The sequence below is a fragment of the Channa argus genome, chromosome 14 (genome assembly GCF_033026475.1).
Source record: "Channa argus isolate prfri chromosome 14, Channa argus male v1.0, whole genome shotgun sequence".
Classification (NCBI taxonomy): domain Eukaryota; kingdom Metazoa; phylum Chordata; class Actinopteri; order Anabantiformes; family Channidae; genus Channa; species Channa argus.
Window position 1 is genome coordinate 17,064,368 of NC_090210.1, and position 20,752 is coordinate 17,085,119.

The 20,752-nt window shown below is 40.9% G+C and overlaps 1 protein-coding gene across 2 annotated transcripts; it reads right to left on the reverse strand.

Annotated features, from left to right (window-relative positions):
• Positions 1-13,894: 13,894 nt before the first annotated feature.
• On the reverse strand, positions 13,895-19,930 carry adcyap1b (adenylate cyclase activating polypeptide 1b). Of its 2 annotated transcripts, XM_067475092.1 has the most exons (5): positions 19,647-19,930; positions 19,130-19,234; positions 18,006-18,140; positions 17,528-17,632; positions 13,895-16,925 (listed from the first exon to the last, which is right to left on the reverse strand). In XM_067475092.1, exons 2-5 carry the CDS (start codon positions 19,231-19,233, stop codon positions 16,742-16,744), a joined length of 528 nt encoding a protein of 175 aa, XP_067331193.1. In that variant the 5' UTR covers position 19,234; positions 19,647-19,930; the 3' UTR covers positions 13,895-16,741. The 2 variants fall into 2 exon arrangements, with proteins under 2 accessions (XP_067331193.1, XP_067331194.1); XM_067475093.1 differs by lacking the exon at positions 17,528-17,632 and having other exon boundaries at positions 19,647-19,929.
• Positions 19,931-20,752: the final 822 nt, after the last annotated feature.

Here is a 20,752-nt window from a genome sequence, read left to right on the forward strand (position 1 = left end):
ACTAGCTGTTGTCTGTTTGCTCGTAGGATCCTCCCTTTTTCCTCCTTCGGCCACCACTTGCATCATTACACCATTCAGCTCCGGTGCTGGTGTTAAGGGGGTAAACCAACCCCTTTGGAATCCTTCAATGCCCATTATTAGTATTCTGTGGGGAAATAAAAGGACCCATCTGTGGAGGTGGTGATGAGGGGGAGATGGGAGGAGGAGGGGAGGATTGTGGGGGTGTCCCCTGAGAGACCGGGGGATTAACCGCTGACACATGGAGCCTGCTAATAAGGCGACTTGGAGAACCCCACCTACAGGATCAGTACATGTACTTGTAACACACACCAAGCACAGACACGTATATGGATTCATATATGCACTCAACATTAGCGATGTTTGTCACACACTCGAGCACAGTCTCAGTCTCTCACAAACACACACACAAGCAGGCAAACGCACACTTGCATCTCCGCATCTTTATTAAATTTGTAGTAGGGCCACATCTGGTCACATTCACCCAGAGAACAAAAGGAGAGGCGCAGGGTGTGGTGGGGGGTTGTGGGGGGGCGCAGTGTCAGATATGGAGATTTCATTCCGTGCCGCAGAGTATTAATGTGCGTGTGCACGCGCCAAGCATCTGTCACATATAATTGGAGGGTGTCAGGTGCAGACATGGGGCCAGATTCAGTCCACCCACAACATGAATTGTCTGCTCCTGTGACTGGTAGAATCTGTGTGTCAACATCTATATTTATTACGCGGCTGACCCAGAGGTTTGGGAACGATGACTGCCTGATGGGGAATGAATGACTCTCAAGATTGCCATGAATTACGCTGCATCACCCCACAGACCAGGAGCATCTCATTTTGCAGTGGCCTCAATGTTGCTGTTGTCGATTTAATCAGAAGTCATTGATTGTTCAGTGCTTCTCTCCAGAGAGGGGGTTTTCTTGTTGTTGCCTGAGTAAAATTGTTCCCTTCACTGTCTGTTGCAGATGTGTTTACACTTGACTTAATAGAGCGTCTTTGTTAAAGCAGTAAAGCGGGACATGTTTGTTTTGCTGTCCAAATGATCTTGTCATCAAGTGCATGAGAACGAGACCCTCTCCTGAGATTTACCTGTCACTGCTGCCTCCAGCTCACAAACTCTCAGGAGTCTCCAGTGCTGCTTGATAGGAGAAACCACTGTGTTACCAGCTTTGGGAGGAAGGTTTTGACGATTTCTTGTTGAAGCTTTGTTTGTGAAAGCAGGCCAAATTGTCTCACCGTGCCGATCCGGGTTCTACTTCGTCACACTGCTCATGAGTGTCTGCTGACTTGAGGAAGAGTATTACTCATCACCTTCAGGCTTCATTCACGCTAGGTAGGTAATGTGTCACACAGGTTGATGAGCCTACTTGGTGTGGGAACTCGCTCCGACCGATAAGACAGTTGAGTGGGATGCAGAGCAGTCTTCACAACAATATGACAAGAAAGCTTTGCCTCCCACAGTCTTGATATCTAACTTAAATTTAACTTAAATTACAGCAGAATTTAGAGTACTTAGATAGAAATAAATCACTAGGATCGTAGGAGAGACAAGGTAATGTCATTCACCACGAGTCAGCCCTCGAAGGCTTCCTGAGATACAGTGGATCCAGAAATAGGATTTTGCTGACAGGAGTTGTTGTAACCAAAGATCGATACTCTCACTTGCGCCCCTGCTTTGAACATAAGGCACTTTTCTGAGTGCTGCATTTTGTTTTCCCTGGTCTCGTCTGGCTTCATCCTGACATAGGAGAATTTGGTTTTGACCGTAACAAAGTTTGCTTTTTTTGGAGGCTATGGCCAAACAGGAAACTTTCTTTTTCTGGCATTTAGAATAAGGTCTGCAAGTTGCTGTTCAGTGACATTTTTCTAGACATTACTCCAAGTCAGACTCCCAGGACATTGCTGGGACCTTTTTTTTTTTTTTTATAGTTCTTGCAGGAAAAAAAGGATTTAGAAAAAACACTGGCTATGGACCACTGGTATACTGATGTATTCAGTTATGTTTTCTGTTTGTCACAGTGACCACAATCATTTCCCCTGTGGACTGCCTTTGCAGACTAGACAGTTGTAAAACTATTGAGTCTATAAATAACTTTCATGAATTTTTAAACAAATCTATCTTAGAAAACATATTTTCATATGTGTGATGCCTGCTCAGAGAAAATAAGTTGTTTTAGATCTGAAGAACTTTTTTATAGTTCCTTAGAACTACTGTATAATCAAACTTCCCCCTTTTTTGTATGTCCAGATCGGAGGAACTATGCACCATAAAAGTTCTTAAAACATTCTTAAAAAATTTTGAATAACCTTTTTAGCTCCTAGTTCAGAGTAGGTACTTTCTCAGCAGAATATGTATACTGAACAATTGAACACTGAGCTAATGCGGCGCGGAGATAAGGCTCAAAGCTGTAATTTTCATCCCAGACCTGCTGCTTTATTACGTTTCTTCATGCATAAAAGCCCTCCTATGTTATATGGTCAGTTTTTCCAAACAGACAGAACATTTTAAGCAGCATGAGATTCACACTGCCAGTGGTGATCTCAACAGGCTGCTGCCCCACTCTTCAGAGCAAATGCCCAATCTGTGTATGTGTCACCTGGGAAAACAGCCAGTATGGTGTTGATGGCTCAAACCTGCAATTTTCATCCTAGGACTGCTGCTTTATTAAGTTTTAATATTTTTACATAAAAGAAGATGTGGTCAGTTTATCCAGATTTATAAATGCGATTTAGATCTCCTGATGTGAATCTGGCTGCAACCTACTGCTCCTGAAAGTGACCGAACAGTGGTACCGCTAGCCTGTGTTCATAGAATTTCAATGTTATAAATAATTTTGAAAGATAAAAGCTAAGGTCAGAGTTGAAAATGACATGTGTTACTGGCATTTGCCTGAGGGGAAAGTTGGAAATATGCATCTGCAGACTCACCACAAATCAATATATGAATACATATATGCATAACTGTTGTCCAGCCTGCGTCAGTGTAGAGCAGTGGTTCTCCATCCTGGTCTACAAGGACCCCTGCTCTACTTCTTTTCCAACTACCCACTGCTAATCGCTTGCATCCGGTGCTTTCAGTCAATCAGGAGCTGGTACCAGCTCAGACTATGGTGGTTTGGGGAAAGACAAAGTGAATGGTATCTTCCAGCTTACGGCTGACCAAACACACCTGATAATAAGCAGAACAGGGGTCCCTGAGGACCAGCACTGAGAACCATTGCTTTAGAGTTCCTGCCTTCCAAATGTTCAAGGAGAGAAATGCTTAAGCATGTGCAGAAGTAAACAGGAAGCATGAAAACTTTTTGTCTTGAACCACGTGAATGTGCCATTTTGGAGCGGAGTATCTAGTTCCTATAATAGTTTCATGCACAGGATGCAATCCAGCATTTCTTGTCTGCTGATAGGCTTGTCACAACTACTGCATACTCACATATATAGTTCACTCAACATTGAGTGAACATTGATTTGGTGAGGGGATTTTGTTCATCAGTAGCAGTTTAAAACGAAGGACCAAACACATAAATCAACAGATATATAGCATCTGTCTGGCAAAGTGCTGAGTTTTACACTCAGAGTTAAACACTGATGATTTCACCTCGCCAGCATGCGGCAGCCAATCTTCCCCATATGGCTCTGAACATGCTCACATGCTGCTGTCAGTCAGTGACTAGATACCTCCTACACCAAACGATGGAAGTGATATGGGCCTACGCTACACGTCCAGCAAAACAGCAGCAGATGGTGAATATTCTGGATCCACGAGCCATTGTGATGGACACCTCCGAGACTCGACTGAGTGACAGCTGTTTCTCAGTACGCGTCCAGTTACTGTGCAGTCAGCTGTGGATCGGGGAAATAACCTGGAGGGCGAATTGGCAGGAGGTTTGGCAAGAAGTGCTTAATCACAGATGTGATGTCATCAACATGGACCTTTAGGTGTATCATTAACTGATAATGATGTGGTCTCATTCAACACTGGAAGAGCTTGTTTTTTCCTGAGGAGTAGATAATAATAAAAAATGCCATTTAAAACATATCATAAATACTCAACAATTGCTAAAACTCAACAATTAACAAAACAGTTTTGCTGATTTTCTGCAACTGAATGAAACACTGACAAGTATTTCTCAAACTTAACACCAAAATGTTTGTAGCCACAACTACAAAAGCAGAGCTCCTGAATTAATTTCACGTAAGCGTTTCATTGATGGGACTTCCAATGATTTCACAGAATGGTCTCATTTTTAATTCCCAGTTCCACATGATTACAATATCCATGTTAACTTTCAGACTCTTTAAGACGAGACTTTACTATGATTAAAGAGATGGCGGCTTGTGTTTAACCATCATCAATCATAAGAAACGTAGCTCTAAGAAACGAACCACCTCAACAGCTCGTTTGTATAATGATGTGTTTTACCCTCATTTTTACACACGCTTTAAAAAACTTAAAGCCAGTGAGCTGAACTGGGACATTAGCAGACTTTAATCTTTATTAGTACATATACTGTATTTATTGCCGAGTTTTCCTCATGTTGTGTTCTTTTCTCAGAAGACTAGAAAGTGACCTTTAACACATGTTTTTTTTAAATCTCTTTCATCCACCTAGTTTTTACAGATCCAACCAGTGTTTATGAATTGAGCCATTAACTTGACAGGGAATCTCAAAGGTGTTTGGGAAGCCTGGAAAGGTTCTGTAATTTCTTGAATGGCTTCACTTAGCACAATATTGATACTGGTTCTCATCAGTCCACATGCAGATCCTCGAATTAACACTTATTGGAAATTATACCAAAGTGTTTCTTACATATAGTTGTGTTGATCTTCAATCCTTGTGTGTTTATTGCTTAAAAATACATGTTGAATTTGTCTGGTATAGTTATTGTGGGTACATTTACACCACCATAACCCAAGTTTAATCCATGTTAAAAACCTTTGAAGACAGTGTACTAAAATCTTTACCACATTTTCATGATTTGCATCATCACTGATCTTAACATCAGTCAATGAAATAATCTTTCCATGATTATCTGCCATGTGTTTGTTGTTATTTGACCGCGTCTTTGGTGCTTAGCAGTCATTGCCGTGTTGTTTTCGCTGTATTTCTCAGTAATCACTGCGCCAGCACGGTGATGTCACCAGACCGACAGCAGCTGCCAAACCCCAAAACAAACAGGCATGAGCTGTTCTACTGAGACTACAAATAACAGAACGGCAGAAATGAGCAGTGCCTCAGTGACCATGTCTGTGGAGACAAGAATATCTGCTGCATTTTGAAGCAGTCTTATCATGTGATGATACATTATTATTACTTATCTATTGGATTTGAATGCAGGCAAATAGACAAAGTGATGAGCTGCTCTCTTGAAAGTGGATTTATTGTATTGTAGAAATTCCAACACAATGAATATACACAATCTAGACCAGGCATTCAAATACTGTCCCATGGGCTTAATTCAGCCTTAAAAAAGATAAACTTTTCACCTTTAGAGGTTATGTTAAAGCTTATGTGATGCTTCATATACATAGCTAATTTGTCACATAGCAATTCAAACAATAAACAATATGAAATATAAAGTCCATGTACAGTATATCTCAATATATACAACTTCCTTTTTTTTAATTGTGGATGATCTATCTATATATGATCTATCATTTAATCTTCGTTATTGGGATCTGCTGTAACTATGTTAGCCCAGTCTTTCAGGAAAAATCTGTGCTCAGACTCAGCCCTAAAATATTTAATATTTATACTCTTAAATGAACTAAAATAAATAAACTAGAAATGACTTGTACTGACACAAGTTTGGCCCTGTCAAAAGAGCAGGCCCATGGTTGAAAAGAATAGCCGGCTATGCTCCAGACTGTCTTTTTTTTTCGGCTTATCCCGTGAGTTCAGAGTCGCCACAGCGGATCATCGTCCGCATGTTGATTTGGCACAGTTTTTACGCCGGATGCACTTCTAGACACAACCCTCCCCAATTTCCACTGGGCTTGGACCAGCACTGCACAGCTGGGCATGGGAATGGGCTGTTAGGGGTACAGTGTCTAGCCCAGAGACACTTCAACATATACCTGGGACCGGGGATCGAACCAGTGACCCTGTGGTCTTTGGATGACTTCCTTACCAACTGAGCTATCCAGACTGTGTCTCAAAAAAAAAAAAATTAAATATGTCTCAATAATCTTTTCTTGTCATCATTTGAAAATAATGCAGTTTAACATTTCATTTATCTAAACCCTGTTCGTATTCAAAAACAACGAATAACATCTGCCATTCTTGCAGTTAAAGGGAGAAGTGAAACCATATGCATTATAGTGAAATTCTCTGTGGTCTTAGTGAGTGTATTCAGTGTTTAAGCAAACATTACTTTCTGAAGTTTTTTTACTGCTTTTCAGTACAACTTCTCTGACATTATGGTGCTTATACAAGTGTTACAAGAAAGCTGCATAGTTATAGGCCCTCTACCATCTTTTGTTTTATCTGATTACAGTGCAAATCAAGACTATCTGTTCAAAGTGAGAACATTCCTATAATTTTTTTCAAAGCAATACATAACCCACTTCAAACTATTTAAAGACAAAAAAAATCAGTGGGGCAATTGACAAATCCAACTTTTTGTCAAAACAAAAGTAGGAAGAGAAATTGCACCAAAACAGCATATGACTCAGTTACAGAGTGTAGCACATCACATTTACATGTCATGGGTTACTGCTTTGGAACCATGATTGTTTCAGCATTCTGTCAATCAATGTAACAAAGGATCCCTGATGGGAGGAGCTGTGTAGGAGGGGAGCCCTCCAACAGAAGGGAAGAGTGAAAAGGGGGAAATAGTGGGAGACACAGGCAGAACCTGTTTCTCCACCGTGCTGTACCCCAGGGAGCGCAGGAAGTCGCTCACAGGTGTGAATGAAGAGCCTGGTTGGTTGCCTCGCCTTTCTATGTTTCTCTCTCACACCTCTCCCCTTATCACACAGCTTCACTTTTTATAGAGCTGCCGCAGACATTTCCAGTTACGTCTGGTACAGTGACAGGCAGTGCCTTTTTGGGGGGGGAATATGTGTGAAAAGACCCAAAAAAACAGTCTACACCTGCTTTGTGTCTCTGCCTCTAAAAGCAGACGCTTTGATGCGCATGTGAGGTTTGGGACAAAGCTACCTCTTGGATTTCTTAATGTGAGAGCTTCCAAGCATGAGATGTTTAGAAGGTGCTTTTTGCAAAGGTGATATGAGAATGGTTAAATAAGAAAGTGTTCCTATTATCACTAAAAGATGTTCATTTCACTGATGTCCATGCCTTAATGAACCAAGAACCAAGAAATGTAACTTTTTCTCTTTTCTCCAGCAATTTTTTCTTTACAGTACTTGTGTTTTACATTGTCTGCTGGATTTAAGTCTAGAGTTGTGCATTTAGAGCTGTTACATCCTCTCTCTATTATGCATTCTTTGCAATATTTCCTTTGTATATTGAAGTATACACGCTACACATGCACACCTACACAGACACACACACGCTCATATTACATTCATTAAAAGCGGAGAAGAAAAGTAGCATAACCACAAGCTGTGTGTCAGCATGTAAATTTGGCTCTCATGAGCACAAAAACGTTGAAGCCTAAACCCGACAAGCGCCTCTCTCTTCTCCAATGTTCAACATTTATTAACACTCATCTCATTGACGAAATCTGTCACAACTTTAGAAGAGTGAGGGTGAATGATGCGGAAAGGTGTGCAAGACTGGGTATCTGCAGGGGGAAGGTCTTTCTTCTTCATTTGCAGGCAGGTGAGTGAGACAGGGAGGGGAATAAAATGAGCACGACCCTGGTTCTCCTCACTAATCTCACATTGAGTTTTCTCACCTAACAGCTCTAGAAATGATACATAATTCAATGTTTGCACAACCTTGCCCAGTCCAGGAGGAGCTCTGTGAGTGTACAGGCAAAAAAAGAGACGATGAAGCTGTTTCTTTGTTCCCCTCTCGTTGAACTCTAAAGGTCGGGGTGTGTTGTCCAGATGCTGCAGAGCCTGACCTGTTTAAATAACCTCAAACAGTCAAAGATGACTTGCCAGATTCATGCATGAACAGATTGTCCACCTATAGTCAGGCCTCCTCATTCCAGTAAGGCCCACCTGCTGTTGCACACCCCATTGTTGTCATAAGAAATTTTGAGAAGCATGTGGGACAAAGCAGTTCTTCATCCATGTCTTGTGGAGAACCACGCTGGGAGAGGACATCCTTAAAGAAATTTGTTTGATGTTTTACGGCACAGAGCCACAAGCTCTGGGGAATTTTTTAGTTAAGTAGCACTGACTGCAGGGAATGGGTGTTCTGAGCATACGCCTGTTAAAAATGTGTGCTAACAAGTTAAGGTTTGCTCCTGCATCCTCAGCCATAATGGATTTAGATAAAAAGGGAAATCTTGCAAATACTATATAACTGAGGTTTCTGTATTGGAAAACTATATAACTACGTATTTCCTCTTTCTGGGGACAATAAAGACTGATTGACTCTAGATGTCACCTCAGGAAAATTCTGATTTATCAGTTCTGTCAGAGAAGCTTTTGTGTTTATCCTTGCTGTCTATCAAACTCCCTATTGTCCCATAAAACCTGCATCTATATATAAATACATAAGAATTAATGGTGTTGTAGCGAAAGTATCTATTAAGAGAGGGCTTCAATGGATGGCTATTTTATATCTTGTAAAAATTCATTAAAGCTGCTCAGATCAATACTCTTATATTAAGAATAGACCGAATGACTACATGTAATGTGAAAAGGACTGGATGCAACAGCAGAGACACAGAGAATGGTCACTCGCCTCTGCAGTTCCTTGTGTCTAAGGAGCATTTTAGTGTCTTTCAGCCAATTCCTTTGTTTATACTGCCCATATCTTTTATGTTTGTTTCAGTCCTACCACTTTTTTTAAATATAAAAATGCATCCTGTCTGTTCAGCAGCAAATAGCAGACAACCTAAACTCTGCTGTGTTTTATTATGATTTTTTCCTCAAAACTAATCGTGTCAATTTTGATATTTGTCTGCTTGTACGGTCTGTTTCGTTAAGTTTCTGCACGTTCATTTGCACTTTGCATCATCATTTGACAACATTTGGGAATTTTTATACATGTTTTTGCTAAGTTAACTTTGCATGAGGCATCTACTCCGTCACCAACACCTACGTGGGCTATTTCTTATGTCATCCCACACTTTATTGTACTGCTTGTACTTTCTTTATTTTTCAGTGGCATTGCTCTGCCGTCCTCTCATATCTCCTCTTGCTGATTCTCTTTCTTTCAGCATTGTAATACATTTCCAATAAATTTTTTCAAGTCTTTTCCTTCGTACCAAATTAAAATGAAATATGTTGTCTCCTCCTCTTTCCAGGTGCTCCTATGGCTCATTTTCAAATCTATGTTTTCTCCCTTTTATTTTTTAAAGGGTGGCGAGAGCCTGTCTCTACTTCCTGTAATTGGTCCAAAAGCAAAAAGTGTTTTTACAGTATACATGAACCAAACCATGGTTGAGGTAGATCCAGACTCAGAAAACCTGTTTCAGTCAGACCAAATTCCTGCCATTTTTTCTAAACCGTGGTCCAAGGCACCTTCCACACCTGCTGTTATGATTCAGGAGAAGCTTAAAATTCTGATGGTCCCGGCCACACAAGGTAGGTGTGAAAATGCCCCAAGTATATTTTGCCCTGTGCGCATTTGAGTTTACTAATTTTCATTTTAGGCAGAAAATAATTACAATTTTACAGTTGAAATAGCATCTTGTGAGGATGTTTTAGGAGACATATTCAGACTTGGCTTGTAGTTATATACCATAGTTAACAAAGAATACTCGTTACCCATTATTGCCAAAGCAGCACAGGTAAAGTGTTTCCTTCTCAGCTAGAAGAATCTCTTGATCAGTGATCCACATCTCGTATTTTCTTCCTCCCTGTCTCTTCTGTTTCGCTCCCTCTCGCTGCTCCCAGACCGGCTGCAGTCCACCGCAGAGTTGATGTGATGGAGTCCACCATACGATGGGATTGAAGGGAGAGGGGGGCCTTTGGGACCGCCACAGTCATGGGTTTTATTGTAAGCATCAGACCGTCCCCCCAAAACCTGACCACTGAATGATTCATGAGGTGAAATGTAAGGTGGGTGGGGAGAGGGGTTGAGGTGTGTGTGTGTGTGTGTGTGTGTGTGTGTGTGAGTGACAGAGTCAGAGAGAGAGAGAGATCAGGATCAGTGCTGTGTCTGGATTTCACGTGAGTGTTGTATTCTGTACTACACTATGCAGGGAGATGTAAGGAGAGAGGGAGCAGTGTTTTTGTTGGGGTTAAATAAACACACACACTTCTGAAATTATGCAAGCAATAAATCCATATTACACATCCATACGCATTTCTGGCTTCACATGCTCATCAGACACATGGCAACAAAGACAACAAGGCGTGGTTGTGGCGCCAGTATGGGTATTCCCACTGGAGAAGCCCTGAACACAACCTCCCCTTCCCCCTCTAACAACTTATACATGATTAAGATGTGTCTAGAGGCATAGTAGGGCAGAGAGAACATTATTAAAGCTGTGTATGATTCCATACTCTGCTTAGTGTGAGCGAGGGTGTTTTTGCAGCTCTAATTTTGGGAGATTTTCTCATTTTCCCTCTATGAACCTGCCAACAAAACAACCCAGGGATATAACTCTTGAAAAATTCACATCAGTTGTAAAACAGCTCAAAGACACTAATGGGGAGGTATGAATTGGAGTGATGTGCACCACAGAGGAGCGATGATGCAGTGCTATGAGAAAGGAGGAGCCATCTTTTATTGATTCAGGCATTAATGCACATTATGTACAAATTGGTTCAGGGTGGCCCCTCATGTGAAGCCAAACAAATTTGGATATTTGTCTCAGTATCCACTTGTGGGCGTATCAGGGCGTGAATATCAAATCCAATTTATTTATGAATAGATTTTTTGTTTCATTTCGCCTGACTCGTTTTGTGAAACAAAAAAGTGTCGCAGAAGACTTCTGTGAATTTGTGCTACTCCGTCGAACTGAGCCTGATTTTTCAGCCAAAGAGAAGAATAAGCGGGGGAAGGGAGGTATAAAGAATGAAGACATCCTATATATCACACAGGTAGCTCGAACACTGACAATCGACAGTCTGTCAGCCTTTTCATCTCTACAGGGAAACTCGGATGAATCCCTTTGCTTAGGAGTAAAACAAAGATGTACAGTTGTGCTTAAAAGTTTGTGAGCCCTTTAGAATCTTTTTCTATTTTGCATTCCATAAACATTCCAATATTTATTTTGCATTCCATAAACATTCCAATATTTATGCAAGTCGTAAAACTAGATAAGGGAACCCAGTTAAACAAATAAGACAAAAATCACACTTTCATGTGCTTGTTCTGGGAAATGATCCAATCTTGAGTATTTCATTATCGCAGAAGTAACTGGTGTGACCCCTTTTGTAGCAAAAGTAATAATTTTCTGCTGTTTCTAAGCCTTGCACATTGGCTTGAGTGGGATTTTAGCCCCCTCCTTTTTAGTGCAGAGACACACTGAGCCAACCGCAAAGAACTAGTGGCAACAAAGGCCGACTGTTGCATCGAGTCATGTCACCTTCATCTGAGCCAAAAACTGGAACCCAATCACAGCGCAGAGACAACCATGGCTCTCTAGCACGTACTCTGGGTGGGTACACGAGGGGATGTAAGCCTCCATACGAACTGGTGACAGTAGTCTGTATTTGTGTTTCAAAAAAGGGGAAAGCTGAAGACCAGGGCTGCTGATATCAATCACGAACAAAGCAGCTTTTTCTGATGATGGCCTTGCTGTCGTGAGAATATGCTCGTAATTGAATGTTCAGATGAGATGAAGATAAAAAATAAGAAGAGCCTTTCATGTCTGCCCTCTTGACTTTTGCTTTTGTCGCTTGGTTTGGTTGCTTTTGTTTCTTTCGCCTCTCTTCTTGTGCACTGATTCACTAAGCTGAAGAGGCAAACAGAGTGGCCTCTTTCACTGACTGGGTCCGTCGTCGATTCAACTGCTAAATCTATTGACGAAATGGCAACAACGGTCCAAGTAGTGGGACAAAAAACAACAGTTAGGTTGAAAGATGCTCTCCAGCCGCCGACTGTGCATGAGCCCTTAAAGAACGGCTTCAACTGAGGGTTGGCTGTTTTTATGAAACTGCGACACTGTCAACACCATGTTTCAGTGATAGGGTACTTAGGCTAAAATGGAGCATTTGATTGTCCCAAACGTAACCTTCTCATCAAGTAGCAGTGGTCTTTTTGCAGACTAGTGGATTTCTCCTTGCAACTCTGCCATGCACACCAAATGGACTCATGAACACTGATATCAGGCCTTTAGTTTCTTGGATTTTACCCTGGAGTTCCTTGTGATCCCCTGGACTATTACACACCTTCCTCTTGGTGTGATCTTTCTTGATCGAACACTTCTGCAGAGGATAATAGTGGTGTTGAAGGCTCTTTATTTGCACATGATCTGCCTGACAGTTGATATTTTTTACATCACTTTCAGATGTCTCTTCATTTTGAGCCATGACAAACTTCTGTAAATCTGTTTTTAAGAGCCAGATTTCTCATGTTTTAAATAAGGTGAGGCCTCACAGACTTGCACCTGATTTAAACACCTGATTCTAATTTACCCTTCACATCAATTGATGATCGTAGAGGGTTACAAATTTGGCAACACACTGAGGTTTCAAAATTTGAGTGTGTTGCTGTTTGTTGTGGCTAATTTTGTTTTGTTTTGAATTTCATCATATTTACCATCTGCGCCAGTTATAGTATCTGTGAGAGATGTACAGTGTGTATCTGTGCTTCCTGTGCTTTGCAGGGTGTGTGTATACATACATAAGGTGTAATGCAGAGCTCATCCCAATGCAAAGCCCAGTCAAGCTCTCTCTATGTAGTCTACACAAATAGCCAAACAGACTTAGAAACATCTAAACACACACACAATCTCTCTTTGTTATTCCCTTTCCACACATACAAACACACTTGACACATGCATATACATAACTGTGTCCCTTTGTGGACTGTTGCCATGCAACATTTTTCTGATTGGGTTAGTTGAGCTCTGGTGCATGTGCACTTGCACACACACACACACACACGCACACTCCTGCTGGCTGATGAGAATCAGATCACACACGCTCCTCTGCCACACCCATCCTCCCCTCTCACGGGACACAGCTGCACTTCCAAGGCCAAGGATGGAGGGAGGAGGGAATCTGTGAGTTCTGCTGCTCAGTCCAGGGTCGTAGCTTCTCTTGACAAGCCCCTTGGAAATGCTGGGTTTCTTCAGCTTGATTAAAGGTGCTTTATTTATGTGTATTTATACCCATTATGTGTTTTAAATGATAATGTGTGCTGATCAGTAATCCTACTAATCAGTAAAAGACACCAAAACACCTCTTTCTGTTCATAATACATTTGACAGTGTCTTATGCTGACTGGTTTGACCAATTCTTCAGTGCTCAGTGCTGTGAGTTTCACGGATTTGCTATGTCAATTCTGTTGGTTAGACTTCGTGAAGATAAATTTAACTTGATAGAACTTCAGATCAACAAGAACCCACTGGAGAACGATAAAGACTTGCAGCTGCCGGTGTGAATGCTAGAGGGCGTTTCGCTTTATTTCATGTAATGGGACTTGAGGTTTGTGTTTGTTTCATCTCTGCTCAGACAAATATGTGGCCCTGGTGACCATGTAAACTCATATTTGGTGGGAAGATTTAGGCTCGGTTGTAGTGCAGTAGACTGTGGCAATATGTGTAAACTAGCTTCTGCATTTTCTCCCTTTCAACTTTAAAATAATGTACAGTATTTCAAAGATTAGACATTGATTAGAAAATGTTGTTTACAAAAATTTATTCATACAAATCTTACAACACTTTTATAACATTGAGAAACGTAAAACCCCATATAAGGACTCCTGTGTGTATAACAATGTCACTTGTACTAAGGTTCACTTTTAAAACACATTGTTTTCAGATAGATACGAGGTTAAACATTGAAGTAAGGCGTTTGGCGCTTTCAGAAATATCAACAACAGGCATTTCTATGATCTGAACAACATCTCTGTCATGTTTTGAAACCTTTTATTCTAGATAGTGGTGCACATAGTTGTAAATAATGTGTGGGGGCTCTTTTCTGATTAATAACTTACTGACCAATATTAAAATAATCACAACACTTCATAATCAACAAACACTGGTCATTGTTCACAACTCCCACAGACACTGAACACCCCAAACTCATGCACACACGTAAACACACACATTGCCTGCTCCACCAACAAATACATTCTATTCTATTTTAATTTTTTTTTCTCAACAAATCATTGGCCATGCTTTAAAAAGAAAGCCTAATTCTACTGCTGTTGGGGCAGACTAAGCTGAGCAATTAAACAGAGTAAAAGGAAGTTTTAATGTAAGCTAATGGACTGCAGCATTGTAGGGCCACTTAAATTGCCATCTGTCACTTGTGGCGAATTTTTTTTTTTTTTTTTTGTAGTTTTCTTTTTTCTCACGTCAAAGCAAGGCACCAAAGCCAAAAGCTGTTTCCACCTTCACATTCACGCTCACTCACACAAACATTTAAATGCACACATATACACACACACAAACTCAAACATAAACACAAGTGCACACCAGTATGCAAACTGTTACATTTGCACACACAATCAAACAAAGCCTGTAGGATAAAGCCAAATTGGAGATGTGGTGTATTGGTAGTTTTAGTAATGGAACACAGGCCGCTGATTGGGTTGCAGGGATGCATAAAGCTGCATTTGCAAGAAATCTCTCTAATAAAAGTCAGTGGGAAGATCCCTCTGCTGGAGGGCTGGATTTAATTCACCTCCATTCTAGTGCAAGAGGGAAACTCTAAGTGTTCTTGTCCAGCTTCACTCACATCCTGTTAATCCTTTGTGCTCAAAGGGAAGGGAATTCAAAATCTGATATTTTCTATCAGACTCATTGACCCTGATCGCACTTTGAGGTGAGGCAGCAGTGCTTTCCCCTTCTGTTTGTAACTCTGTCCAGCTGAAACAACCCCTCTCTGGTTCGTGGACATGCCTCTTATGTAACAGCCTACTTTGCTTTCTCAATCACACACGCTGTCTCTCTTTGTTTCCGGCTCGCTCTTCTTCTGCATGCATACTTCGTTTTCTCTCTCTCTCACGTAACAACTCCCCTCATCCATTTATAACATCTCTCACTGCACATACCAAGTTGACACATAACACAGATCAGCTTTGTCTTAACAACAGAATCACAGCACTATCAAATCAACTATTTAGCATCTAGAAGCAGAAGAATCTAAAAATTTGCTACTAGGAGAAAGGCAGTTAGCACAAAGGGCGTCCAGTGTCGTGTCTTATGATTTTCACAATGACAGCAGCAGGGGAGGTAAAAAAAAAAAAAATCAACAAGTCAGTGCAATACCAGTTTCCACCACCTCTAGCCCTCCTTTTTCACATTTCCATCACATCTATGGGGGGGGAGTGGTGCTGAAATAGGCTTAGCAGAGCCTACCTCCCAAATAGAACAATCTAAAAAAGCACAAATGCATGCAGTTTCTAAGCAAAATTAGCGAGGTGTCCGTTTCCACATGCACCAGCTAATAAGATCTAAGAGTTAAATATTCCTAAGTGTAACTCAGATGCTTGATTCCCTGCTTCTTACATGCTCTGGTTCCTTCTTCACTATTTGTTGTGCTGCCCAAATACAATCAACAATTGAAGCACATTCTTCCACATAATTCTGTTGACTGAACACAGACAACATTGAGATGAATGCACTGTGTGGTTTCTATACTGTACTTAATACACACACACACACACATGGAACATTCTTTACACAGTCCTTTTGAGCATGGTATATCCCTTACAGTAAATGACTTTGAGGCAAGTGAGCAAGCAGTGTTTGTCGCATACAGGTAACAGCAACTTGAGGGCTTCACTCAACTTTAATATCGGCCATTATGCCCTTGCACAAGCCTGCAATAATATTTCAGTTTAAAAGAGAGTTGGAATTTACCACCATTTACATGAATGAACATGTAAGTCAATCAAGGGGAGAGGCTGTAAACATAAGCCATCTGAATTCCCCTGGTGGGGCAGAAAGCTATACAAACCCACAGAGCTCCCATTAAGGGAGCGGGGGAGATGAGTGGACAAGGGCAACATCTATCATTTAGGATAAGCCGGATATGCCTCACATAGCATGCTCACTGCTTCTTTGGGCCTGTTTGGAAAACAAACAACACTAAAAAAATAGAACGTTGGTTACAAAAATAAGTATAACATTCAATACTTTGATTGTCTTTTTAAAATCTATTTATTTTCTGCATATGTAGATGACCTTTAAAGATTTCAAGCGCATAATGTTGAAGGTGCACAATTATCTTTTTTTCTAATGTATTTTTTTTAAGTCATTTTGTTATGTTTTCAACATCTTAACATGAAAATAAAATATTGGTCCACAAAGTATAACTGTGCGGTATCAAGTGCGTTTGTACAAAAAAAAAACGATATTATTATTATTAAAATATTCATTTTAATGGCTTAACTTCATACATAAATACATGTTGAAAGAACACAGGCGCAATCCACTGGTTGGTCAGATATATCTGAATGACTTTGATTTAACGACTGGATGTGTATATACAGGAGGGCAGTTTGGGCGTTTTAACAACGCTACAAATAGGCAAGTCGGCGTCCTTTGTTCCTAACTCTCTGTCTGTACCTTCTTCCCAGAACCGCTGCCAGGTATTTCTGCACGGCCATCTGCTTTCTATAGCGACTGTAGCTATCGGTAAAGATCCCATCTGAATGTCTCTTGGATAAGGGCTCTGAGTCGTCTTCCATGCTGTTGTCCTCACTGGAAAACAAGCAAGAAAACAAAACAAACAAACAAACAAAAAACAAAGACCATTATTGAAAGCTGAAGCCTCACACGTTCCTCAGATTTACGCTTATTTTAAAATTGGACATTTTAGCTTTGGTAATCTCTTCATCTCGCCTTTGCGCAAAGTTCCCTGGAGTCATTAATAATGCACGTGTTGGCCTTTTATCCACTTTTTTCGTTTGCGAAGAGGCGACAAGCAATGCAGTCTAAAAGAAACAGTCATTTAGGCGTTTTAGAAAAGTTAAAAATACACTAAACATCCTGACGCACGATTTTCCATTAAATCTTGAACAAACAAAATCAATTTATGGATTAAATCTAAATCGCAGAAAATCTGCCCTAATTCTGAAGTAGGGGGGTCATGATCGCATTAAAACGCCACAACAAAACACAGTCAACAAAAGGTGTAAAAAAAATGTGTAGTCGATTTTTTTTAATGCATATATGCAGAAATAAAACTAAATAAAACACGCACATAAAATGCTAGACAGTGATGCAGCAGCCCGAAACTTGTGCAGCGGTGAAACACAAAAAAAAGGTGACTGCAGGTGAACGCTTATAAAAAATGCCCTTACCCTGCACGAATTGTCATCAGAGAATGTAGATAATGCCTCGCTGTTAACTGACCCAGGATCTCCCTCAAGGCTCTATCTAATTCTTCCTCAGCATGCCTTTCTGGTCTGAGATGAATAAAACGCCAAAACACATAGATCATCAGTGACTAAAAAAGCGCAGACAAAATGATCAAAAGTAGCCTAAAATGTCCCCCACCCACCCGCAAATCCAGCATCACATCAGGTGCAATTAAATCGGCGCCTCACAGGCTTTTTTTACACACAGGTTGTCCTTCTGTATGTATCGAGATTTTATAATGATTATCAGCAGTATTGGAATTAACATTTTAGGCTACTCCGTATGAGAATAACACAGAACAAATAACATGAGGAACTCCGGGGTTGGGGGGGGGGGCAAAGCAAGCAAACATTATCGCCAACAAGTCATTAAAATGAAATCCATCTCAGTGCTTTAGCTGTGATAGGAAAACACATTTACCTCTTCTCTGGTGGGTAGTATAGGGTGTAAGCGTCGTCGTTTAGGGATGGTGGGCTTCGTATAGCAATCTGATCGCTATCAAAGCCCATGTCGGATAATGAATTGCCATCTTCATCGAATGCGTCGTTTTCAAGTCTGCAAAGGGGAGGGGGGGGGGAGAGCATTCATCACAAATTTGATCTGTGCACAAGTGGGACGCAGGACTGAAAGAATGCAAAAATGTCTGCATCCGCTTCTGAAATCAGTGGGACCTAAAATGCGTTAGAGATGTTGCAAGAAAAGAAAAGAAAAATGTGAAAGGTGATAGTGTTTAAAAAAAAAAAAACAGAAAACGAAACATTTCAATTTGACCAAAAATATATATTTTTAAACGTGTTCAACGTGTAGAACTTTCATTGTTTGCTATCATTTATTTATATTTTATTTCAATTGGGAAAAATCAATTTATAATACCAAATTGGTATTTCTGCTCTAATCACGCGGGCTACAGCCTCGTTAAAAATGTAAGAACCGAAAGAATGTGCTTGTGGGGGCAAAGCACATTTAGAGTAGGCATGGATCCAAAAAGAAAAATGAAAAAGAAAACGTAGCTGTATTTAGCTGGGAAAAATTAGAACCACGAAGAACCACGCCCAATTTGTGGACATGCATTTCGCTAGAAAAAAAATAAAAAGAATAAATCTTAAATAGAAAGAGCTCTCCGATTCGTTTTGCCTCGCCTCTCCTTGGTGACGCCAGTCCACCGTCATCCCAAGGGCTATCCATTGCACTGACTGCACTTTCATTTTTAATAAGGGGAGTTCTGTCAACCGTCCCACCGGACAGATACCTCAACACAATTTCCATACCCATTTTCCACACAGGACTTGCGGTTTTTGTTTTTTAATATGCGTTGAAATTTCCTTCTCTTATTCATCACAGTTATCACATTTAAAATACGGTGCATGGATTGCGCAATCACGCACACTTGTTTGAAATATAGCGTCCGTATTTAAATCACTTTATATTATTACTTTATATACCCCAGTGAAATACAGTGATTAAAAAAGCAGGATTTAAAATGAAATGCACAGACAATAGTAGAATACAGCAGGTTATAATGCTGCATAGAGCTAAACACCTACCTAATCTTTGGGTAACTTAGTCCGATAGGTGTGCACAAGACGCTGTAGTGCATTAAGATTCCGTAGATGAGCAAGATTAAAGTCGCTTTACTCGAACTGGCCATGCTGTTAGAAAACGAAAAACAGTAACATGGAACAGGTTAGTCACTCCTAGAGAAAACAACATGCTCGCCCTTTGTTCTATCAGATTCACATGCTCTGCTACTTGTCTTACTGCAAACTAAAGAGCTGGATCGAATATAAACCAGTTTCAATTAACTGGATACAGACGCATCGTCCGTTTGCTCAAAACAACCAAAGATTTTAATTTTTTTTTCTGCTTTATTCTTCCCATTTCGTAAAAGTTTAACTGGTGGTACTGACATCGCATCCTTTGCATGCAGCGCCAAAGTCGTTAAAACCGTCAGATGTCCATGCAGTGCAGGGGGGGCAAAAAATTATTTTCCATTACTTTATCTGGCGCTCCATGAGTGAATTTTCTCCGAGTTTTACGACAATCCGCGGATAAAGCACATACCTATAGCAGGGAAGCAGGCAGAGCGCTGTGCTGGAGGATGTGATCCGGGCGCGGCTGTTGGAGAGTGTGTGTGTGTGTGTGAGAGAGAGAGAGAGAGAGACGGTGTCTTTCTCACGGCACTTCTTTCCTGGCTGAAGCGCCTCCGTCGTCTCCTTATGTTCCCCTCAGTGCTGCCTATCTCACTTTGATACACAATGAGCAGGACTCAAACAAAAACTCAATGGGAAAGTGCGCTGTATGTTCGTCTACATATCGTTGCTCGAAACTTTTGTCCTGGGCTGTGATTGTCTTGGATTTTTATCTATGCATCCTAAGCCTTGCCCCCACCCTCCTCCCCCTCCCTCCAATATGTCACATTAAGGATGCTATAGACGTCATCAAGTCCCGGAATATAATAGTACAGTTTCTTCCTCATCGATGCATCCGTCAGACTCACCCCCACCTCCCTCCTAAGAAGGAAGTTTACTTTCAAACTTTCTCCGTTTTTAAAACAGAAATGGCTGTGAATGCACACGTGAATGCATGAACTTTGCACTGGATGATGTGACAGCTAATGCAAATCCATTTCTCGCTCTCCTCGACCGCGACTCCTTTTCTTCTCCCCACACGTCATCAATAAGTCTAATTAGGCTTTTATGATTATGACCGAGCTGGGAAATGGTCATCTTTACTGGTGGTGGTGGTTTCATGTGACTGAGTGGTTTTGATGGGGGGGGGAATCAGGCTTCCGCTGAACAAGTTCAAGGCCTCTGGGGAGTCAGGAGCTGTCCAGTGCTGAAATGAATCAAATTGCGGCTTTCTGACTTTACAGTCACTTTTCCTAATCATCTCCAATAATTGCTCACTGGATACCAAGGAGGTGGCTTTAATGGCCAGTGCAATGACAGCGCAAAGGCCTCAGCCTGTCCTTTGGACCGTCGAAATAAACGAGACACGTAATCTGATTTGACCACGGGCTGGTGACGCAGGATGCCAGTTCAGAGTGCTTTCAGCCTACGTGGCTTTTCAAAGGATTAACACATTTACCCAACATTGTTCTGAAATTACCTGTGTCATTATAATTTTCTGAATGACACGTTAAATCGAAGAAAAAAATCCAAAGGTAT

Coding starts and splice junctions, on each gene's coding strand:
- adcyap1b (XM_067475092.1), bottom strand. CDS start 19,233: ATGGCCAGTTCGAGTAAAGCGACTTTAATCTTGCTCATCTACGGAATC. Junction 18,141..19,129: donor CTAAGTTACCCAAAGATTAG/GTAGGTGTTTAG, acceptor TCCCCTTTGCAG/ACTTGAAAACGACGCATTCG. Junction 16,926..17,527: donor CTGATGACAATTCGTGCAGG/GTAAGGGCATTT, acceptor CTTGTTTTCCAG/TGAGGACAACAGCATGGAAG.